Raw genomic sequence first — 25,562 nt, 5'->3', positions numbered from 1 at the left:
GAAAATCAGTAAATCATCATGCTCACTTGGTTTATATTCCATTTAGGAATGTAAACCTTTGTTTTGATTTCTTTGACAAAGTTCCAAAAATGGAGCAAAGTACATATTGAAACAACTTGCTCTGCTTCTGATGAAAATAAACAAAGTTCTCAAAGGTGTGGTTTTTAATTTTAATGTTCTACTGCATTCTCTGGCTTCCTTTAAACATTTTCATTAAAGGCAATTCCATGTTACAAAGACAGCAAAAGCAAAGCCCACCAATGGCAAGATATATGAATTCCAGGGTTCAACAATAACTTGTTTTTGCTTCTTGGCTCCAAGTTAGAAGCCTGAGCAGAATCACTTCTTTTAATGGAGAGGGATTTGTATATAACAATGATGCAGTACATTTAGAAAACACAGAAGTCAAAATGTAATGCCACATTAAATATGCATTTTTTCATTTGGATATTTTACACATCAACACCTATCCACCTATAACACAGTTACATCACAGAAAGCATTAATATCAGTGGGCCACTATGCCACTTATTACAGTGTTTTGTTTGAATCCTTTCTCACATTTACAAATTCAACCAAACAGCACATTTTATAAGAAACATATTCGAAACTTTAAGATGGCCAAGGAATTCCACATGATGTGGAATCCTCTCTCCTTTGAGAATAGCACCTAATGGACTTGTTCAGCACAGGAGTTTCAGCTAAAGTTTCTGTCTGGGGATGTGGTAAGTGAAATTTGGGAGGCAACATCCTCAAGGGTTTGCTAGTCCTGGTACATATAAAACAGTATATCAGTTGTTGCAACCATGTACATACCAAACCATGATGATATGAATTCCTTACTGAGACAATAAACTAGCATCATAGGCAGAGGAGAGCAGCACAAGCATTTACATTAACATTAGCAATGTATTTGTTGCCCATGCTTTCGAGAAGATGGACAGAAGATGAACACTCAAGTTACCTTACTGATAGAAGATACTCCACTTGTCTTTGTTTTAGAAGAATCGGCAATACCGGTATTTGCAGGTTTCTTCTGCAGAATGCAAAGCAAAATGAAATAAAAGTTTGAATTGTGATGACACAGGGTAAAAATGCTTCAAAAAAGATGCTGAATTCAATTTCTGGAACTCCCCCTCGGCTTGCTGGCACCCTGTATTGTAGACAGCATTTTCATGCAACTTCTTAAATTTAGACTGCTAACCTAGAGTTTATTTGGATGGGTGAATATAGGTATCGTGGATGACGTGCCCTGGGATGCATAGATCTCCGTTCATCATATTGAATACTAATGCAGGTGAAACATAGGCCCCATTCAAAGTTATGAGTTGTGCGTGTGTGTCCTTCATCCACAGGTTCCCTCTTAATGACCTGACTCACATGTCATGCTAAGCCACAGTGGATTGCCATCATGGGTGGTTTATTTATTTAGAATATTTTTACCCCGTCCTAAATAAACCAATTGTCTCAGGATGGCTTACAATATAAACTGGTTGCTCAGGAGCTTAGCAACCCAGCATAGCTTTTACATTGTGAGCTGTTTTTCACAAACTAGCCATCCTGAAAACCCAAGGCTTATTTAGTGGTAGGGTCTGCAGAGTAGCTTATTCTCAGGATGGTCTGTTGTGATGTCCATACCCAGCAGAGTCTGTTCAGTGTGGGGCATTTAAAATAGTGAAAGCTACCTGAGAAAAGTGGTGAAAGACTCTGCTATTTGCTCCTCATGATCTCACTATTGCTGCCACTATCCACAATCTTCTAGAGCTATCAGTACCGATCATTTCACCAGAAATGTACCTTAAATAATTGCACAAATGGGAAGGGTTCCTTCAAACCTGCACAAGTATGTACATTTGTAAAACCATGGCAAAACATATTTCCTGTTTTATTCACTGTTAAGTAGACAAAACATGTGTAAGCTCCATATACTCCTACAGCAATTACACCCGTAAGAAAGCTCCCATCTCAGTAACTGCCTTTCAGAATTTGCTGTCCATGTTATTAGAAGGGAAATTTGACAAGTGTTATTTCTAAATGTGCAGAAGAGATGCCAAGGTGCTTGGTTACTATACTAGCTACTGTCGTATTAGTATACTTTAAGAAGGTAAACTGTTTTCCTGGAAATGTATGCACTTGTGCAGGACCAAGGATAACACTGAAAAACCCAGACATTCAATCATATTTACATAAACATGAAGAGCCATTTAAAAAACAGATGCCATACGTACACATAAGAAGGATCTTTTTTAAAAGTATCCATTTTAATGAATTTGAATGATAGAGAATTTTTAAAAGAAAAAAAATCCTATTCCTGAAAAGCTGAAGGATCAAAACAAGGTTGCCAATATCAAAGTTGCTCAGAAAAGGACTAGCAATTTGGTGGTGGTGCAGCACTTCCCTCCATAAGATGTATGAGGCAACCTGAAGCACAACCAGTTGTACTTTGCAATGTGTAATCTGACAGCTGTATTGCAAATGGATGGATGAGGAGCTCTTGGCTGAAGGGAATGGAGCTATGCTGAAAGGGCAGCTGGGATATGTGCCTGGTGCAGGCAGGAAGACTGTAGGGCAAAGAGGCCAGGCTGTGCCAAGATGCACCTACCCATTCATCTGTAAAGAGTGGCATGGGGTTAGGGCTGGGGTTCAGCAACTACCAGCGCACTGTGGTTTAGTAGAGGCTTAGTACGGTGTGCGAACTCACACACTAACTTACTTACTATAGCACTAACCACAGCTTGCCCTGGTGTCTGGATCAGCAAACTATGGCAAAGGCTTTTCTAGCATATGGAAATCAGAAACAATGATTTGAAGCAGGTTTCCAGTTCACATTTAGAAGATAAGTGCTAGACGTAGTTTGTAGATTAAGACTTTATAGCAAGTTATCATTAGGGCTACACGGAAAATGGAGAAGGGAACTCTGTAGCAGGAGAAGAAGAAAAGAGAGGGGGGAAAGAGGAAGCACATATCCTCTAAATCATTAAATATTGGTGATAAAATGGAACACTGAAGTACCAGAAATGTCAGCTTTCATGGGGTGGGGCAAGAGTCACTCCATGCCACCTTCTAAGAATGCTTACTAGGATAGAGCAGCAACACTTCATGCCATGTGGCATATCAAATGATTATAATGATGTGATCAGTGATGCATGAACAACTGCAGATACCAGAAGTACCAACACATCCTTTCTTTTTTGGATACAATCTCCCAAGTCTACCAGAAAATGTCCACCCATTCCTAGCCTGGAACATGACCAAAATGACCATAAGAAATCCACCTCATTTAGAATTTTTTGAACTGAATAGTATTGTTACACTACTCAAGCACATTCAGTCTCTGAAATCCTACATATAACTGCTCAAAAGTAAATCCCAATGAGCTCAGTTGGACTTACTCCCAAATCTGTGTATACAGGATGGCAGGCTTATTCTCTGAGCCAAATTAGGCCAATCAAGATGACACTAGAACATGACTGTCAATCCAACTTACAAGAAATAGAAAGACACAGGAATTTTACCATGTTGCCATGAGATGGCGCTGTGTTAGAGCCCACATTATTGTTTGTGGGCTCCGGCAACTGAAAGAGTAGTTAATCCAGTAAAACAAAAGAAAAAAAAACACTTTGCATTATTGTGATTTTCCTGTCTTAGCAAATTCCTGTTCATGTGTGGCTGCAATAATTTGCAAAGTGCCCAAGTCTAGTATTTTTTAATGAATTAGTAGATAGTCTGCATGCATAATAGAAATTCTGCTCCACCCATGCCAAACAGCAGAAACCATGTGAGCGGAGAAGGGTGGATCTGAGAGGCTTTGCTGAGGCCTCTCTAAAGTGATCCAGCACAAACAGTAGTACAAACTGTGCTGCAGTGGCATTCAGGGTCTATGCTTTCCCAATTGCCCTACCAAGTTCCACTAAGCAAATTTTCTGCCTACCACAAACATATTTAAGCACACTGATGTAGTTTTCCTCTTGTCTAAAGTCTTTCCAGGTGCAGAACAAAACCCCAAAACTCACACAATTCCAGATGAAATTGAGCAAAATAATTATGGTGCAGTCCTATGGAGAACTCTCAAACCCTCCAAACTTGGAGGTTTATGGGCATCCTATGGAGAACTGGAAGAGAGCAGAAGCAAAAGTTGTGCCTATCCTCCTCTCAGTCTGCAAAGATCTTAGCCAGTTTTGGTCATCTAAGTGCAGTGCTTCCAAGCAGGAGGGAAGAAGGCTCCTGAGGCACCAGCAGGATCTGCCATATCTTGGTGGCACTAGTCTCCTCCCTTCCACACAGCACCCTCAAAAATGATATAACATAACAGCTACATATTTTATAAGAGCCAGTTTCTGCGAGTTCCCTAGTCCTTCTTTCTAGGTTTGAAATGCGCAAATTACCTTGGAAATTCCCACTTTTCAACAGCATTAAACCTGTATGTGACGCTGCTAATAAAAGTGCTGAGATACTAATGGTATTGCTACAATAGCATTGCTTTAAAAAAAAAAAAACCAAAAAACACACACCTTGCATTTTTTCAGCCACTGAACTATTACTGATACAAATACCATGGACCCAAACAATAACTGCTTTTTTATCAATTTAAGTATGTGGATAGCTACATATTTCCCATCCAACAAAAGCACTTTGCTCGTTCCACACCCATGTAATAGAGGGTGGTATTAGCAACGGGTTCAGCAGGTCGCTGAGGCAAAAGAAGAGCTGCCCCTAGACAAATGAGCTAATAACTAACCAGACAGATGGGTCTTTCTGCATTAAGCAGCTGGCTTGTGTCCCAACAACAATACAGTGTGCATTTGATCTCTCTCACTGGTGTACACTGAACAAAATGAGGTGAAACTATCATTTTACTATGAGAGAGACAGCAATAATCCTCTTCGGACCCATCTTGTCTGGTGTAAATCTGCACTGAAGTATGTAAGAAGAAAAAACAACCCCCCACACCCCAAAACAAAATCAAAGCAAGAACAACTGAGAATAACTGAGTTATTCTGTCACCAAGCCTAATAATGTACAAATATATACAGCAATGGAACAACCTTGTGCCACATAGCAATCACAGCAGAAATGAATGCACAAGACAAGTGGAAGCCAAAGTTCCTCCCTTCTTGTCTCTTAAAGAATGCTAATGCTTTAGTTTAGGACTTATTTCATAACATCAAAAGCAGTCACATTTCAAGCAACCTCTTTCCCAATTATTTTCCTTGCGAAAGCTAGCGAGAAATCAGGATGAGGGTGTTCCTATTCACCATTTGGTTCCTCTGGCTAGAACCACACGAAGTATTAATGAATGTGATTAATGTGATGAGACGCTAAAGAAAGCTGGTTTTATTCTGACTGGCCAACTCTGTAATTGGTTTATCCCTTGTCTATATTGCTAGACACTCTCTGGAAACACAGAGAATAAGTTTTCTCAGTGCTTACTCTCTGCCTTAAATACTTGTACAAATTGCCTGGCACGATCCATACAAAATCACTACCACCCAGCATGGCTGATTAACATTCTGACCCCATGGAGGAGGAAGGTTGCTATGAATTTCCATCATCCAAATTCAAATAGCATGGCTTCTTGGAGGGGAGAACAGCCCCTGGGTTTATTGAAAGGTTGTTTCCCCTCCAACAAGCTGTACTACTTTGGAAATGCAGGTATATGCAGTACAATGAAGCACTGCTGTAATATGATGTATCCTGGCAGTGCCTCAGCCTCTCCTCCTTGTGCACTGAGACAGAAGATTCAGACATCTGAAACTGACACAACAAACAAGCTGGCGCATGAGGCAGCAACATGATGCCCATAGGTGCTACAGCTTAAAGTGGTCCACAATGATCATGGAGACTAGCTCAGTTTTGCAAATCAGCTGAACATATTTTGTGAATTACTAAGCATGCTTTAGATATTTGCCTAACTCATTGTTCTCTTGTTTATGACATATTTTCTTCATTCTCTTAAACATAACCTTACTCCACTTCCTCTGATGACATCTCCCAGTTCCTTGTAGAAGTTGAAAAGCATAATAAAGTAGAAAACTGGCAATTAGTAAGACTATGCTATCAACATTTTCTCACTGGAAAATAGCACTGTTTTCATAGAAGGTTTAGGAAGTTGGATATGTTCTTCAAAGACCTGTTTTCCTATTGCACCTGGTAGCCCGGAGTCACTGGTAACACCACACACATCTCTGTACCATTTGCAAGTTAAGTGATGGATAATTATCTGTCAAGCACATTACCTCTATCTGCAAAATGAGAATGCATCACTCACAGAGATGTGAGAAGGCCAAATAAGTACATGAAATATTGTAGAACATGAGCAGCACACTCTTGTGTGGCTGTCTATAACCCTCGAGACATGGAGGATTACAGGCATTCAATGGAGGGAGGAAACATTGCAATGGCCAGAGTGAGCTCTGTATTCCTCCTGCCCTGCAAAAGACTAAGGCAGCCAGTTTCAGATGTCTGCATCTTCTGTCCCTGTGCACAAGGAGGAAAGGCTGAGGCACTGGCAGGATACATCATATAATGGCAGAGCTTCACTCTTCCGCATGAACATCCAGCTCCAAAGTTAATCTTTTGACATCTGAGAGGCAGTGAGAGTGGATCTTTCCAAGGTTGGGGTCCTAGCTCTAACCTTGAAGCATGTTTCTGAGGTCAGACCTGGGACTCCCAACTTCTCCTATGATCAGCCAGATCCTTTCTAGCAGCCTTAATAAGGTTCCCTAAGAGCATAATCCTGCCAAAGTTACATATTTCATAGTCTACTGATTTTGTGTCCCAGTGACACTGATGAGGCTTAAAGGATGTTTAGCATTGGCTGGATTGATCAATAACAGTACAATCTATTTATGTCTTCTCAAAAGTAAGCCCAATTCAGTTCAATGGGATTTATTCCTAGCTAAGTGAATCTAAGATTGCAATTCTAGTGCTACATGAATGATGTTTATTGTTATAATGACTGTATTGATATAATTAACAATGTGGTTTATGAATTCTCCTAGAAGACATACTTTACGTGAACCATCTTGTCAGTTTTCATTAAAGAACAGTATATAATTTTCTATGATAAAAAATTAACATTTGCAAAACCACTTATCTCTGAAGGTTGGTTCATTCATCTTAATTGTCCTAATGTTTACTACCTTTAATCTTGTATGATTAGTATATACACACCTAATTTGCATCCATAAGCAAACATCTTACTCTGTTACCAAGCCTGTTCTAAACACCAACAGCCAAGACCAGTTTTTGCACTACGTTAAAGAAAATGCCTGCCTCCTCATGCCCAATTAATATTTTTTGTACAGCAGTATAATCTCCAAAGCCATGTCTCATGCAGTAACAGTTTGATTATTTCTGCCAATAGTACTATAAACCTGGTTATTGCTTCTTGGTAGCATTTCTCACCAATATTTTCTTTGAAGTCATCATTAGTCCTCTTTCCATGAAGTTAAAATATTGTGTGCATCACAAGCTATTCTAAAAGTTTAATCATAAACAGGTGCAACATCACAAAATACCCATTATATTTGATTCAGACATAACACCAAGCCAAAATGTAGTTAGTTTAATTATGATTTCTTTGAATGCCTGAACCTATGTAAAGCAAGAAAATACATTTCCCCCACAAAAAGACTCTTAGTTTAAAACAATGTTCGCAGATGGTTTACAATCTGTCTTACAGTAACCACTGTTTGTCAGTGAGGATGGTCACATGACCCACTGACTCACAAAGACTTATTTAAGCCACAAGGAACTGTGCCAATCACAGGCAATGCCCTGAATATTCAACACCAGGCCATGGGTTGTTGTGTCATGTGAACTCCATTGGTAGGGGTTACACATGTGCAAGAGGCCATTTTGAATACTCAAGGCCCAGCCACAGCTTATTGTGTCACCTGAGCTCTGGGAACTTCGGCTATGCAAGGTATTTTATAACCTTAAGAGTTAATATGCAGAACCTGCCCAGCTGTTTGTCTGTGTGAATAAGGTCAATCTCCTGTTTGTAGCTATAACAAACAATGGTTATAACAAATATTGACATATTGTTATGTGTGCACTCTTTGCTACATTTGGTTGCTAATCATTCGATGAAAATTGCAAAGAGCAAATTAAAGTAAATTTCATAGATAAAATATATACCTACAGAAACTGTAAGGTTTCTGTAGTGAATAATAATGCTAAAGAAGATATAGAATGCTCTCTTTTCAAGACAAGGCCAGGAATAGAAATAGCCTAGCTAGAATTGTTTTCCCTTTACTCCCACCATTACCACAAAGTATTTGTTTTCTTTCCAAATAAAGTAACAAGTGGCATGAAGCAGGGAAGGTAGGTTCAGAACATGGAAAATAGGATGCCTAAATTATTCAGATGAAAAGTATATATTAAGGGTATGAATAACTATATTATTGCACAACTCTTCCTGGAAATGAAAATAAAATGGAGGAGGATAACATGAATTGCTCAAATGTTGAAACAGAAAACAACATACTCTGAGTACCTATGGGGACTGGCTCTTCTGATACTACAAAATGAGTAGAATAGAAAAGTAGAAAGCAAAACCCAAACTCAATGGCAGAAGTCCCGATCCCTAATCAACTATAACAAGTGATCGGAGATGAAAACCACTTATTTTACCATAGGTGGGGCTTGGACATCTCCAAGAACACAGAAGCCTCTCTAAAGTCACTTGCTGTATTCTCTTCTCTCTGAATTTGGGGCACTATTAATGTGTACTATAAAATAGTGACATTTTATAGCTTTTTGTTAAGTATATATGTTCAACACCACGGACATGGAAATGTTACCCTTTATTTTTGGGGAAATAAATGGGGTTTCACTGATCTTAAACATTTCTAAAACATGCATATGCATTCACAGAGTTAAGCTGGTAGGTGATGCTACACTACACCACTGTCTTTGGTCAATTATTCATGCATTTCTAGCCTCTTCATCTTCAGGGACTAGGAATTCAACACAACACATTGCTTTATGCAGGTAGGCCAAAAAAGGGCTTAGGCAATGAAAGAAGTGAGTCAACAGACTCAGAGAGGATGTATTACAGCAGTCCTTGTTCTTCAGGCAATATGATATTTAGTCATCTGTCTAATAAAAGGGCAGCAGAGGTCATTTTACAAGTGAATTGCCATTCATTTAGGAAGTCTCAAAAGACACGGCTGAGATTTTAGGTGACATGATGACTGGTGTAGTTGAAAAGTCAGATGCCTGCTCTTTTGAACTTGGGAGGATGCAGTTTCAGTGTGCTGGGCAAGTTACATTAAAAAAAGCTGTTTAATCTCTCTTCTTCCTTGTCTCTCCATTTCTTCCCCTCCTTCTGTTGCCTTCCCTCACTATTAACATTAAGATTATAAACTGTTCGGGTCATCTGTTTATTTATGATATCCCGCAAGGTGCTAAATAAGTGAGTAAATACTTTACTATAAGCACCTTGCTAGCCAGTTTTTAGGGAAAGCAGATACAAATATCTTTTTTATAAAATAAAGAAAACCATTTGGTTATAATCATAACTGCAAAATATTATGCTACCTCTGCCGCTTCTCCTCCTTTTTTATCTCCTGCTGCTCCACTTGCATTTTTATCACCATGCTGTAAAAATAAAAAAATAGAACGTTAAGAGAAACAAATGTTCTACCCAAAATATCTTTATAACTCAGGTTCAGCTACTTCTGTCCATCCCACAGAAATTTCAGGCTTGTATTTCTTGAATAGAAACCCTCACCTTTACTACACAAACTCTCTTTCAAGAACTGTTTGTCATCCACTATAGAGGTCTGATGTTTAACCAGTCTTGGGTATGCACAAATAACCAAGAGCATCTAAAGCAACTTTCAGGATTATGATCGTTATATTAAACTAGCAAAATGTTCACTATGCTGAGATAAGGAGAGGGCTTATACATTGCAAGGATCCTTGAAAAGCAAAGAGTACACAGTGACCTTTACATTGAGCATTGATGTTTCCCTTTGATGGAGAGTGAGCGAGTATTCTGAGCCCTTCTCTGAGGATTGCAAACTGGTGGCCCTCCAGATACTGATGTTCTTCGGAGCCTTGCTAAATCAAACCGAAAGCCCACTAGTCCAGCAATCTGTTCAAATTGTCATCAACCGGCTGCCTGTTGGAAACCCACAAGTAGACAACTCCTTGTCATTCAAGGAAGCCAGATTTCTTCTGCACTCAACTGAGTTTTGTAGTCCATTTAGCTCGCAACCATTATTCTAAATAATGGGAGAAGGAGCCGTCATGCATAGAGGTGGCTCCCCTCTTCAGACCTTTGTTCCCGATCTGTTTATGGCAGATAGTGAAGTGACAAGGAAGCAGTGCGAGCCAACAGTTTTCTCCCAACTGCAACAACTAAGATTGCATGGAGGAGAAATGTAATTGAGGTTGCAAAAGTCTGATGTTCTGTTTTATACAGATAGCAAGACAAAGATATTGTACCTAAAGGAACGCTTGCTCCCATATATGCCCTCCCGCCCCTTGAGGTCAGCAGCAGATGCCCTTCTCCGGGAACCATCTGTGAATGACATCAGGAGGGTGAGTACCCAGAGGAGGGCCTTCGCTGCGGTGGCGCCCCATTTATGGAATGCGCTCCCCAGAGAGATCCGCCTGGCGCCGTCGTTATTTGTTTTTCAGCGCCAGGCTAAGACCTTTTTATTTAAAACTTATTTTAATTGTTAATTTATTTATTTAACTAGGTTTTTTTTTAATTTTTAGCCAAGAATGCACTGAGGTTTTATTGTATTGTTATTTACTGATGTTTTGTGAGCCGCCCCGAGGCTTTATTGCGATGGGGTGGCATATAAATGTTTTAAATAAATAAATAAATAAATAAATAAATGTACACTGAAACACTAATTTAACCAGTTTTGGTCTGAGTAGAATTCTTAAAGTTAATCAATACCACATGGCTTTGTCTCTGATGTTTCTTTATTTAAAGCATTTTTATCCTGTTCTTCAGCCAAAATGGCTTCTGGAACAGTTTATATATATTCTGGCCCAAACACACCTCAGCTTCTTCAGCCAATATATGCACCGATTGGTTCCCACATGCTACATGTGTATGCCTACTCTTCACTGCTCAAGTGCACTACAAATGAAGAGTTCTTGGATTAATTAACCATACCTTCCCATTACATCTAAACCAGGAAACTATCATTACCAGTTTGGAACAAGTCAAGCTCCTATAGGTTGGCACTTCAATATCTCTATGCATGAAATACAGAAAGACCAGTTTATTTACCAGTTTATTACCAGTTATTACCATTTTATTTACTTAATGAAAGGTATTGGCAGGAATTTAAATCCCCAATCAGCCAGGTGCATTTGCCTAACTGTGAGAGATAAAAGCAAGGTCTACCAGAAAAGTTATTTACTGAAGCTAGCACATGCAATAAAAAGAAGCTCACTCTTCCAAAAAGAGATCAGCACTCTTGCTAACTACATTGAAATGGTTTTATACTTTTAAGAGCCAACAATCAATCACTAGTCAGTCATCTTGATCTTTCCCCATCTCCACCTTGATCTTTCCTTCTGCCCACTGTTGACCTTTGAAGGTAAGACATGCTAAGTTACAACAATCCACCCTTATCCTACCATTGTAAAGACAAGCAGGCAGACGCCTATCTTCCCTGTACGTGTTCTGTAGCACAATTACAAACAAGAATGCAATTTCAGCTAAACAGCTTCTATTACACTAACATTTCATTCATACACACAAAAATTGTTAATTTCTGCCTATCACAGATACACAAGCTTTATGACTTGAGGTGTCTCTTGGCTCTTCTGCAGATTGGAACCAGTTAAAACTGCTCTTTAAGTCAAGGCTTCAGCAAGGTTAAAAAGAGTTAAAGCACAGGGAATCATAAATTTGATATCAATATCCCACCTTTATGTTTAAAAAATCCAAGACAAGATAATTGCAAATTAACCAAAATCAAAATCCAACTAAAATACTGAGGCATCGATAATACGAAAAGTAATGTCTCAATTTATAAATCAGTGATCAAAGGAACCCCTAAGAGAAAGACTGGGACTGAGCAGTTGTGCTGAACATGTACAAACTTACTGCAAAAACTATATTTAGGTATTTTTAATCAGCATTTGCAAAAACATTCACTGAAGCATAGTAAAATACCATAAAAACATGTTCTTGTGAGTTCCAACTCTTTGATCTATAAAGCACGCCTCATAAATTAAAGACTAAGGCCTCCATTAAAGACAATAGGACTTTTATGTGCTACAGATTGAACTGATAAAATAGAAGTACACCGATAACCAAGGCAATTATTCCACACTAAAGCTACAATTTCACGTAAAACTTGGATTTCAGTATTTTCAGAGTCAGAACAAATAGCATTTTTGTTCTACAGGAGCCCCTCAAATATGTTGGGCATCAACTTCAGTCATCCCAGTGGTCACGTTGGCTAAGGTTGGAAGCTGCAATCCAACATATACAGTAAATGCCATACTGGGGAAAGGTACTTAAAGGATTTCTAATATCTCTGCAGCAGAGCCATGAAGAGTCCTCCAGGAGTAGAATGTTCAAAGGCAAAGGATAAGACAGAAAAATCCAAGTATTGCTAATCGGTATACAAAAATTAACATCTCACCTTCAAATGTTCAGAACTCACGCCCTTGGAAAGGCTTTCTAAACACTATGGAGCTACACTCAGATTTTGGCATGTGCAATTGGGCTGAGTGATTTTCTTGCCCCCTCCTCCTTCCATCCCCCAAAATGCTACAGCATGTTTAGGAACTTTGCTTAACAGGACAGGTTGTAATAATGAAGAAACAGGGATGCCTGAAAACGAAGCTGATACACATCCCATAAGTAGAATTCTGCTCATAGAAAGTAGCTCTGCCCTGTATTATCCTCTTGGGCAAATATCCATTCTCTCTGAACCACTCCCTGAACTACCCTATTTAACAGAAGGCCCAGCCTCATACATGATTTTCAGATGGGGTAAAAGGAGTGTCATGGAGAAGATGGGGAGTCTAATTACAGCAGCATATGCCTAAATTTGGATCCAATCCTATCTTCCTTACAAAATAAATTCTATTCTCATTTCCCCACAACTAATAAAACACAAACATGCACTGTTGCATTGGATAATACTGCAAAATACCAAAACAAGAAAAATACTCGGTTTTTCACACAATTGTTCCCCAAAAGTCAAGCTGGGGGCAGGAGAAAGAGACAGACTATTTTGTATCCTTTAGTGGACCATCTTTGCTGGTGCTGGAATAAAAGCATGAGTGCTATATGTTAAACAGGGAGTGCGTCCCTGTTGGTTCTTCTGGACCCCTCAGCGGCTTTCAATACCATCGACCATGGTATCCTTCTGGATAGGCTGGCGGGATTGGGAGTCGGAGGCAGTGCTTTGCAGTGGTTCCACTCCTATCTCAATGGCCGATTCCAGAAGGTGGTGCTGGGGGACTATGGCTCTGCACCATGGCAGCTATGCCATGGAGTACTGCAGGGGTCCATTTTGTCCCCTTTGCTGTTTAATGTCTACATGAAACTGCTGGGAGAGGTCATCAGGAGGTGTGGGCTGCGGAATCACCAGTACGCTGATGATACCCAGATCTACCTCTTGTTTTCCACCAATCCAGGTGAGGCAGTGGCTGTGCTGAACCGGTGCCTGGCCGAGGTAATGGGCTGGATGAGGGCCAATAAACTGAAACTCAATCCAGACAAGACGGAGGTCCTGTTGTTTGGCGGATCGGGCTTCAGGGAGGGTGAACTGAACCTAGTCCTGAATGGGGTTGCACTCCCTCTTAGGGACAAGGTTCGCAGCTTGGGAGTGCTCCTTGACCCAGAGCTTTCACTGGAAGCTCAGGTGACAGCGGTGGCAAGGAGTGCTTTCTTTCAGCTTCGGCTGATCCATCAGCTGCGCCCCTACCTGGAGTACGACTGCCTGGCGACAGTGACACACGTGTTGGTGACTTCCTGACTTGACTTCTGTAACGCGCTCTACATGGGGCTACCCTTGAAGATGGTACGGATACTTCAATTGGTTCAAAATAGAGCTGCCAGGCTGATGACAGGGACTGGGCATTATGTTCACATGACTCCAGTCCTCCGTCAGCTTCACTGGCTTCCCATTGAAGTCCGGGCCCAATTCAAGGTGTTGCTGATGACCTATAAAGCCCTTAACGGCTTGGGTCCTAGTTACCTGAAGGAGCGCTTACGTCCATATATGCCCGCCCGCCCCTTGAGATCTGTGGGAGAGGCCCTTCTCCGGGAACTCTCCGTGAAGGAAATTAGGAGAGTACTCGGAGGAGGGCTTTCTCTGCGGTGGCACCCAATCTATGGAATGCGCTCCCCAGAGAGGTCCACTTGGTGCCGTCGTTATTTGTTTTTCAGCACCAGGCGAAGACCTTTTTATTCAAATGTTATTTTAATTAATATTATTTATTCATTTTATTCTTTGGCCAGGGCGACTTAATTTATATTGTTAATCTATATTGTTATATTATTCTATTTTGAAGTTTATTTATGGTTGTGAGCCGCCCCGAGGCTTCGGCGAATGGGGCGGCATAGAAGTCTCCTAAATAAATAAATAATGTTTGTATACCTACATACAAGAAAGAAGGTTGACCCACCTTGCTCATTTGGTTCTTTCTAGGAAATGAACATTGAAATAAACTGACTACTTTTGGACATCAATGCAAACAATATTGCATGACTGCAATAAGCCTGGTCAAGTTTTTGGCTCACAGGCTGTCCACTCTCCTCATCTTCTGCACCACAGCCACAAGGAGGAAGAGGAGGAGTTGTTTGGAAGCTCTCGCTTTCATCTTCAATTAACCACAGATTCTTGTTCCATCTGAACCTGACAGTGATGGTTGAAAAACAAGCCACCTTCAAACCATGGATTATAAAGCTATTTTGTTTCAACAAACCATAATTAGGATGAACTACAGTCCAATTTGAAATCCAAATCTTCTCCACACAGCCACACTTTAGCAAAGGGGAAGGAGGAAACACATGAATCCAAAGCTTGCCTTGGATTATTTTCATTCGACAAATGATGATGTTTAAGTGAGTGCTTTCTCTCACTTAAAACTTATGAAAAATATCCAGTGTCAACAACAGTTGCCACTGCCCTTTCAAATTCTATTTCTCTGTGTTTTTCTATATCAGGGTCTGTACCACTTCTTCCACAACAAGCCTCCAAGAATAAGTCTCCATTTAACCCTTGTAGATTTAGTTCCAAGAACATCCTTGGAATATTAGCTGCAGTGCTATCCTAGCCAGACTGTTCACTGTCCATCTGCTGGCACAGTGATTTGGTAATCCTAAGAGCCAATCAGGACAGAAAATACTTTTTTCTTATGTACAAGCAAAATGTGTAAAAACTGACTGTGCTGGCTTGGACTGATGGGAATTGAACCCCAAAATATCTGGAAGATTGGAAAGACTGGATTAGGGGTTTATAGCGCATAGAGATAGTGAAGAAATCCACAATGGATAAAAATGAGTTCAGCTTTCTATGAGTCTAACTTGCAGATTCTGGCTTTTTTCAATTTCATGCACAATTTCATCACTTTTTGAGAGAATCTGAGCAAATCTGCACTTGTGCTAATGTTTACTTGTGCAAATGAAATTAAACTCACATAAAATAATCAAACTCCCTCAATGAATGGACAATGGAAAGAAAAATCCTGTACATCCAGGTGGCCACATCATGTCATTCCCCAGAGCTTTTTTTTGGTAATGTTGCACTTGACACCATTGATCTTATGAAGGTTCAGAACACAATAAAAACGTGATGTGCATTTTTGCAAAGGACTGTTGTCTTGAGCACAGCTCTCCCCCTCCTCCCTCTCCTGAAGATGTGGACAAAAGCTTTGGTAACACAGTCCTTTACTGGAGCTCAACAGGTATATAAGCAGCATAAATAAAAGTAATAATTCCCTATGGTAAATGGGACTAACGTCTGCCCATGTGACAAGTTGAATTCAAAATGAAATGATCCCCCTTTCTCCTTTTCTGAAGATCTTAACTCCACCCTCAAGATGGCTCACACTGACTGAAGGCCAGATGGCAGGAACACCTGACATTACCTCTGTACTGCCTGTTTAGTCTGTGTTGGGAAAATTTGGGTAAATCCTGTCTGAAAAGCATTACTCCTGTGTGCCTTTGCATTGTGGGATCAAATTCTGTCTTCCTGCTCAAAACCAAGCTGTCACTGTTTAAAATGGCATTCCCCCACTCTTTTCTCTCACCTTTAACTGTAGGCTACAGTAGGCCATTTTAGCCCAAATATACATTATAAATAGTCATTGTTGGAATTCAGTTTACAATAATCTTTTGATAGCCCAGAGGGCTTCATGTGCCCTGATCATGCAGAATGGTTAGAGTCGAGATAAGGGTCTGAGCTTATCATGAATAGTTTCTAGTGGCTTGAATTTGCATGTCTAAGCAGACCTGGAGATGGGTTCAAGTTACTCAACTAAAGTGTCAATACTAATCTCATTGTTACTGTGTGATTGACTGACATTTCTTTATCTGTTCTGTATGTGATGACCTCAGAATCTTATTGTAATCTCTGCATTCTGTCATCAATTGCCCTGTACCTGTGTACCTATAAATGCCCTGTAATGGTACTGAAGCTTTGCAGCGTTCATCTCTGCTAGCACGGTAATGCATTATCGTGAGTCAACCGCGGGAACCTGGGATAGACAATAAAGACGTGGAGGTTCATAATGATTGATCTTTCCTACGACCCCGAGTTTTATTTCCTCTTCTCAAATTGAGATTCCGGGATTCTGACATCTGTCATCTTTTTACAGGATCTAAAAATTCCTCCTGCACTAGTCCCTTTTCTACAGGGTTGTCCTTTCCCAAGACAGTTTGGTTCTCGAACATTTTTTGAGAAAACTTGCTTGATGACCTTGACCATTCAGGACTATCTGAGAACTCCTCCTCCTCAGAATCCAAACTAGCTTGCTGGGAATGCTGTACTTTGAGAGAGCTCTTTCGGTTTCATTTAATGCAAGACCGTGACCTCATTCACATGACATGCCAGGCTCACCCACGGGTCACTGAACACACAATGAGCCATGGCACATTATAGACTTGTGCAATCACAATTATGAATATGCACCTCACTACTCCAGTGGGGTGTGTTAAACAGCAATTGTATAATCTTAAGTTTGTAGAAAGGCTACACAAGGCTTGTTTAGCCCTTGAATAACCCACAGTGCTTGGGTTCAGACAACATACCACTTCAGGGGTTGCATTTTCATAATGGAGTCCACACACACTCAGCATGTGATGTGGCTCGTTACAAGTGAAATAACCCATGGTGAGCCTGGCCCATTTTAACCATATAAAGTGTGGTTGTCTACTTCTTTCTTTCAAAATATTCCAGAGCAAGGGCAAATTATAATTGTGTACTTCAGCTGCCTGCCCTAAGTATTTATAGCTAATAAGAGGCTTTGCATTCATTTCTTTTTGCGTGCAGAGACTTTCTGGGTGGTTTTTCTCATCAACTTGCCCATAAGCACAATTTGTATAATTCAATTTACATCTGCTTCATTATTTGAATTTCCACCTCTAATTAAAAATCTTAATTTTTTTAAAACTTAAAAAAGTAATCTTTTCCTGCCAATTGATTCCATTTATGAGATAACGCAGTAACTGAAATGAAGCCAAGTATAAAAGGAATAAAGGGTATGTATATCCTAGCCAAGATCCAACAGAAAACATCATGGGAAAAATAATATTCAAGCTTTTTACTTGTGTGTGCCGTAAAACAAAGATACTATGGCTGCAATCCTACACACACTTAGATAGGTTTAAGTCTTGCTGAATTGAATAGAGCTTACTTCATAGTAGATATGCGCACGACTGTGTTGTGAATGTCTCTTAATGCCTCTTAAGGGTTAATTACCTTATTTTGAGAGTTCCCCACTCTAGCAAGAGGAAATGGGCACACATTTTGCTTGCAACTGCATTCTTCTTTAATTATATGTAAGTCACTCTGGGTGGCTTTTCAGCATAAAACCTTTACTAAAATAAATAATACACACATCCAACACCTACTAGAGTCTGTGATCCAGTATGCTAAGCTTTTACCTGCGGCACAAGTCCTAGTGTAGTTGTTGTACATGAGTTGGTGTTGCACACGACTGGTTTTGCACATTAGCAGTGTATCTACTTCAAGATTCCAGTAGTCAGCCTAGCAGGGTTTGTATCGCTGTAAATGGACAGATATGTCCTTCCGCTCACACATTCTCCAGTGTGAAGAATTACCCACCACTGTAATTTTATAACCATTTGCTAAATATATATAATAGCAAATTTACTCAGAATGACCTTGTGTGATGTGAACTACCAAACTTAAGAACTGTGATTTATTTTAAGAAGGTTCCAACAAGCCCGGAATACATATAGAAATAAAGTTTTTAAACCTAAGAATTTTATAATGGATAAGCTTATATTATAACATTCTTTAAGATCTTGGACTGTGTGGAAATGGACAGATTGACTTTGTCTCTGAGGGAGAAAGAAGATACAGACTTCTATCAAACCTGGGACTCTTTTTATCATTGGCTAGAGAAACGGGACTATGCATAGACTTAAATATGTTTATAGTTTAACATAAGAACAAATGTGGGGGGCTGACCCGGCAGGTCTGATGTTTTCGATGATTGATGCTTTTTAGTTTCTTTTTGTTAGGTATATTAAGAATAAAACTTATTCCAAAAAAATTATAACATTCTTTAAATTTAAGTTTTCTACTTGTTGTCTGGAAGTAAAAACCTGATGAACATAAATGTTTCCAGAGCTGGGGATCAGCGAAAACAGGAAAACCACCTTGGGGAATGCAGAGTCAGAAACAAAAAGTACATATAGTATTGTGTGTATTACTTTCTAAATACAATACCAAAAAAATTAAATTCTCCAAAACACCCAGAAACATCAAGCAACAAAAAATGCCAACAAAAGGACAGAATACTGAAATCGGTGCAGCGTGACTCCCAGCCAGCTCCCACAGAGCCTTCTCTCCCCTCTCTGCACCCCCCCAGTGGCATCAGTGCACCCCCCCACGAGCATGATGCCAACCAAGGAAGAGGTGGTGGAGCACAACTAGACCCCATGCCAGTGCGCAGTGACCAAGATGCACCCCTCCATGGACTGACAGGAAGCCTCCCATGGACCAGCACTGGTCTATGGACCGGAGGTTGAAAACCACTGCTTCAAACAATTAAAAGACTGATACTAAAGCATTAGAAAGATAAAGTGCACCTATTCTGCAACAGATTGATAACTGAATGCTTCCAATATTTCAGTAGATAGCATACAGACATCACTCTTAAATGGATATATATACAGAAAGAGCAATTTGATCTGCCTTTGAACTGAACCATTTGGCTTTATGCTGCTATTTCAATATTTACAAAACAGTGTTTATTAATTTCAGGGAAGGTCTTGATTTTATCTCTTGCTTTTGGTCTTTTGTGTGTTCCATTTTATACTGTTTTCCAAAAATGCACAATAAAATGAGTAAAAAATCTAAAAACGCTTTTATTTCAAAAATCATTTTATGTTAAGTTTTTACTCAAAAGAGAATAAAAGCAAATGTATTAAGCCATTTGCTTTCCAATTATGAGCATCACTATGAGAATGGGGGAAAGAAAAAAGTAGCACAGAGAGCTTTTGAAAATGTATGTAACTTAATAAAAATACATCCACAAACTTCAAGAAACTTCTTGTTAAGTTTCAAACGGATGTGAAGTGTTTATACAGTCTCCATAATATGGGGGCATGTAGTCATTTTATCACTAGTATATAAGCACATACACAAACAGCTCCAAATTGCGAAACTTCAGAAATATGCTAAAGTATTGATATACCTTTTAAAAAATCAACTAGCACAATGCATTATTCTTCACATGCTTTAAACATGACAGCCTTACTTACATCAAGTCATTCATAGTCCAGGATGAAAAGTGTATGCCAAACATATAGTTTCCTACTCAACACAAATCAGATTTATTTCACAGAATCAGAACTCAACCCTGTATTAATTGCTTCAGACCACTTCCACTTTCCTTTTGCTATAACCTAGACATTTTCCGCAGATAAAAGCAAGAACTGCATAGAAAGCCAAAGCCTACAAAAGCATACCAAAACAGGGCGAAGTTTCCTGTTCTATGGGAAAAGGCACACCTGGTGTAACCTGTGCAGAGATACGCCCTTATCTCTGCACTTAAGCTTTTCTACTAAGCCCTGTCCACAAAACTGATTGACAGTTCCCTTTGCAAAATCTACATAGGTGACGACAGCAGCAGCCGCAACCATAACCAACTCCATGTATATTTACCGTAGCATACCACCAACTTGCAAAAGCCATGCTGGGTACTTGCTCCCTCCTCCTCCTCTCCTTCGAACTTCAGCTTAGCTATTACTAACCGCGCTTACACACTCGGCCTGCGAAAGGCTTGGTTGCCTCCTCCAGTAAGGCTGGGCAGGTTTCCACGCAAAGGGGCGTGGAAGCTGCCGCTTGCGTTGCTTCGGCAAGCCCGCCCCTGGCAGTAAGACATCGCGGGCGCAGATTTAGTAACTTTTGCGCCTGCTACGGCACTCCTCTTGGGCTTTGCGGTGAACTGTTAACCCACAAAGAGCCTGCAATTAATACGCTCCGGCGTGGAGAAGCAATGCACTCTGGCCAAGCATGGGAAGGCCTTGTTTCTTCAGGGTACATGCGCGAATCGCATCGCCGGAGCGCATCTCCCTTGGTGAAAGCTAGATAGGCTGCCTTGAAGTGAGGCTACATTTCAGTAACCCATATCCTACGAAGAAAGATAGGCAGGCAGGCAGGCAGAAAAAGACTCTTCGTTTCTTCCTCTCCCAAGGCCCATTGCTGTGTTATCCTTTTATGTTCCCCAAATGATTTCATATCTGTTAAGAAAAAGTTTGTTTTTCTATAGCCAAGAAGTCAAGGCGGGAGTTCCCAGCAAAGGAAAGGTGTTCCCCGCATGACCAAGAATCAACAAACGGCTTATCGTTATTAGCTCTGATATTTATGGAAGGGCTTGTCTTTTGGGATTGGGGGAGATCATAGAACCGCCCAGAGAGCCTCTCTGGCTAATGGGTGGTATATACATTTTAAAATATATAAAATAAAATAATGTGGCAGGGCGGGGCAAGTCATCCTCTGTTGGAGTGGGAGGGGGATTAGCAGGCTGGTTTTACCTACATCGCAATATTGTACCTAAATACTTTTTTTAACCTCATAGACTGAATTGCAGTTTTAGTATAGGGGACAAAATTAGGGTTGCGCGGGGGGGGCAACTTATACAATCTGCCCAGGCACCTCCAAAGCAAGGGACCCCCTGGCTCCACTCCTGCCCCTACCTATGTTGATGCCCACAGCAGTGCTAAGCAGAACCCCAAACACGGTTATGCCTACGGTTAAAGGACAGAGGCCAGGCTACATTTATCACATAATCTGTTAAGAAACAAACGTACTCTACACCACAGAGCTTCCCGATGAATTCAATGTCAGTTTCTTGGGCGTAGGAATGTTGACAAAGCCAGAAAGCATGTTGGAAACTGGCTCTTAGAAGGCGTGGCGTCGCAGGACTTTTCTGCGGCTTTGGAAAAAGGCTTTGGTCTCCTTTCTCAAAAACTACCCTTCAAATTAAATTGTAAACGGAATAAGCTGCACCAGCTTACCATCTGCTCCTCCGCAGGGAAGGAAATGGAAACACACACCTCCTTAAGTTATTTTGAAAGAGTGAGGCTGGAGTCCAAGTCACACCCATTTCCTAAAGAAAATACTTGGGACAATCTTTTAACTCCAAGCCCCGCCCGGCCTCTCCCATCTCTCTCCACGTAACATTCTCTCGCTCTCGCTCTCGCTCTCTTTCTGTCTGGAGCAGGAGATGGTAGTGATGAATGCCTGAGTATATACAGAATGCCCTCCATCAAAACAGAGAGGACCCACGGGCAGCTCATCTGGGATAAGCAGCCAGGGCAGGGCTTCTAGGCACACTTGAGTCCTCGGAGTTCAGAAACAGCTGACTGGAGGGGAAAAGACTCTTGCGCCACTTCAAAGGCGAGCACTCAGCGCGCAGGGCATCAAGTTTCAAGGGATTCCATCTCCATTTTAAAAATGGGGCAAAGTAAGCGCCGCAAGACTAGAGAGGGCGGCCCCTCTGGAATGTGTTTAGAAGCGACTCCGATAATCCTTACACACCCACGCCACTCGGGAGACACCCTGGGCTCTCATCTGTGACCGCCATGACAGAGGGGGGATCGCTGCCGTCTGATAGCGCCCCGCCCACAAGCCCGAGCGGGCGGCCACTTTTCCCAGGTCAGCCAGACCTGGACGTAGGCGCACATGGACGGCGCCCACCCTCCCTTCTCTCCGACGGGGGCGACTATTCGCCCGCTCTCGCCGGGCGGCTATTTCCGCTCATTCTGACTCCCCACTATGCCCTACGAGGAAGAGAGCCGTCGCCCTTCGCTTTCCAAGTTCCTGGGCAGAAGCGGGAGAGATTCCGTTCCCCTGGCATGCCCCGTCCCGTTGAGGAGGGGGAGCTGCCGCGTCCTCCCTGGCCCGGGCTAGTCTCTCCCCTGAGCCGCTGCCTGCGCGCACCGGGCCCCACCCACTGCCCCGGGCTCTCGTCCCACACCTTGCTGCCGCCTTCTGGCGCCCAGCCACAGGGCGCTGGCAAATTCTTGCGCCTTGGCACAGTCGCGGCAGCGCGCCCCACCTCTCCTCCTCCTCCGCTGTCGGCGTCTCTCCCAGCCTTCTACCCGGCAGGGAAAGCGGAGGAAGCCCTTTTTCCGGACGGCCAGCCGAACTCGCCCCCGGGGCTCCGGTCCCTTCATTTCCCTCCTCCGCGCCCTGCTTACCGCTTTGCCCGCCTTGGCGGGTTGCTGCTTCTTGCCTTTCGTTGGCTGCGACATGACAGCTGAGGAGGCGCTTTTGCTTCGAGTCGCGCTTTCCCCCTCCGTAGCGTGTTTACGGGACACCGCAGTAATTCCAGTGCAGAAGGAAGAGACGAAGGGGGGGGGGAGGCAGCGCGGGTGGAGGCAGGGAAGGAGAGACGGTCCGAGCAGCTATGAAACCGCTATTCCGACGCCCCCCGTGCCAGAGCCTGGGCGCTGCAGCACGGCTAGTCCCTCCTCTTCCTGTCGCTGCTGCCGAAGTAGAACTAACAGTCCAAACTCTGCGAGTTCGGTATTTCTTGACGAGGGAGGGAAGTTGGGCTCGGCAAGGGATGCTGGACGGCCGGTTTTTTTGTTTGCCCAGTCATGCCTTGTAGACTTCAGCTTATTCTTCTACTAAGAATGCTAACGGAGCCTGCCGGGCAAGGTTTAATTTTATCTGGTTTGACCCGAGCCAAGTTTTATCATGCAGCAGAGGACTGAACCATCCCATTCTGTCTCCCTCACCGCAGTACCTCCAGCTTCCACTTTGCCGGTGTGTTTCTTTTCCCATATCAAAACCACAAATCACCTTTGTTAAAAACTCACTGCCCTATCTAGAGTCAAACAACGAAAGTTAAGCAGGAAACAAGTTTGCTTCTGGTGAATGGCTGGAGGAAGGCAGCTACCCTGGGGATCCCTTTTTTGGAAGAAAAGTAGGCATTCACTGAATAAGGCTGCAATCCCACATACTTGGAAGTAAGTCTTCTTGGATTTGGTGGGGATTCCATCTGAACAAATATGAGTACTCATGCATTTTCAACAAAAATGTTTATTTAAAACTCATTTTACTGCTAAGCATGGGCAGTAAGACTCGTTAAACTTAATAGGACTTACTTCTGAGTGGACACACAAAGAATTGTCCTATAAAAATAAGGACTTTGAGTTGGGCTCAGAAGCAGGTAGGCAACCTGTGCAGCTCTTACAACACTGGTGAGATGAGCATTATCTGTCCTACTTTGGGTTTCCCATGGACAGCTGATTGGCTATTATGCAAATAGAATTCTGGACTAGCTATACAGACTGACTAGACAGCTCAAGTGTTCAACATCTGCCAGCCCAAGGGCCATATTAGAGAAGTTCTAGGCTGTATTCCAGTGATGGGCAGGGCTACAGACAAAAGGGGCAGGACCAAAATACTGGCATATTGAAGTTCTTATTGCCACTAATCAAGAACAAAACTACACCAAATGCTAATCATGTTGTGTGTAGTTGAGGCTAATATTCTGACTCTTATGCAACTTCATAGGTCAAATTTGGATTGGGATCATGATGCTTATGGGATTTCCTCCCAAATTATACACACCAAGGGATGATTAAAGAAGGGTAAGAAGTCACAGTTTGAGTCAGTGAAGGCTTCCCCTGCTTTACTTAATTCCCTCATGGGAGAAATTCCCCAAGAAAAACAATGTGGGGAGGTAAGAAATCCTCAGCTATTGAGGGAGTATGAATAAATAAGTTAGGCTGGGGGTCCATGACTGGCCCAAACCCACCCAGGGAGCTTCATGGCTGAGAATTCCAGTTCAGCACTCTCACTGCTATACCAATACACCTGCATGTGATTGTGTGAAATAAGAACAGCTTCAGTTCTGTGCTACACTTTTAGCATAAAGTGTAGTTTGACCCTATTCGTTGTTTGTTTATTATATTTTTCTATCTCCCTTATCACTGATATTCTATGGTGGATTACAACCAAACTTTAAATCCTAAACCATAGGAGAGCCATTTCCACCTTTTGAATGGGGAGTGGAGGGACTGCACAAACAGGAAAAGGGCCACACAAGTAGGGTATGGTCATTCGGGGAACAGGGTCTGACCCCCTGATATAAGCCTTTATTTTGATCCAGCACAGCCCTTGTTATGTTCTTAGAATCTGAGTGAAATAAAGAGTAAATGAATATTCACAAAAAAGCTTTACAAAAATGTGGGAAAGTAAAATATATCCAGTTATAACAGTATTGAACACATTTAAATAAACATAAAAACAACAGTGCTGAATGTGCCTTTCAACAGTGCCTTTAGAAATGCTTGGAGGAACAATAGCAAAAAATACTAATTTGGCTCTGAAAAGATACTAGGCAAAAGCACGCAGACTGCTTGCATAAGCACATTCCAAAAGTTTCTGGTGCTGTTAATGGAAGAATTTTTTTCTATGTCATTGTCGAAATAAATATCAAATTAAAACTGGTGAAACATTGTCATCTGGGAAAATTATAAATGGAAGAAACTAAAGGTCATACAGTAAAGGCTGCTGGAGGCCAAACTCCATAAAGAGCCTAAGCGCTGCCACAGATTGTTATCCATGGGACTCCTTTATCTATACCAGAAAATCTATGCTTTCTTTCATAAAATAATATTTTGGGGAAACAGTTTCCTCTCCATGATTATTTTTGAAAACATCAACCAATTAAATAAAGTTGATTAGGTCTTCTGGATCTTGCTTTATATTATCAAGCTTATCTGCTGACTTGTACTGATTTTTGGTCTTTCTCATCTTTATCAGATCTCATGTCTTGGTCAGTTCCAGGATCTTCTTGTCTGGTATCTCTCCCTGACTATACCATTTGGTTCTTGACATATAGCAAGTGTT

General features: G+C 41.5%; 1 protein-coding gene across 6 annotated transcripts in view; it reads right to left on the bottom strand.

Moving 5' to 3' along the window:
* The window catches only part of CAST (calpastatin), a 73,778-nt gene extending 50,583 nt beyond the window's left edge, over positions 1 to 23,195 (bottom strand). For 2 of the 6 annotated variants that reach the window (XM_044446231.1, XM_044446233.1), the window contains exons 1-3: positions 22,898 to 23,194; positions 9,547 to 9,606; positions 965 to 1,036 (exon numbers count right to left, since the gene is read on the bottom strand). In XM_044446231.1, coding sequence (XP_044302166.1) covers positions 965 to 1,036; positions 9,547 to 9,606; positions 22,898 to 22,951 — 186 coding nt within the window. In that variant the 5' untranslated portion in view covers positions 22,952 to 23,194. Of the gene's footprint in view, positions 1 to 964; positions 1,037 to 9,546; positions 9,607 to 22,897 lie in introns of all 6 variants that reach the window. The other 4 variants (XM_044446227.1, XM_044446230.1, XM_044446228.1 and 1 more) reach the window with 3 other exon arrangements.
* Between the last annotated feature and the right edge of the window lie 2,367 nt (positions 23,196 to 25,562).

This window comes from Varanus komodoensis, unplaced genomic scaffold (genome assembly GCF_004798865.1).
Source record: "Varanus komodoensis strain SLA01 unplaced genomic scaffold, ASM479886v1 scaffold5, whole genome shotgun sequence".
Classification (NCBI taxonomy): Eukaryota; Metazoa; Chordata; class Lepidosauria; order Squamata; family Varanidae; genus Varanus; species Varanus komodoensis.
The sequence above is the reverse complement of the archived record's forward strand: the minus strand, read 5'-3'. Positions and strand labels throughout refer to the sequence as shown.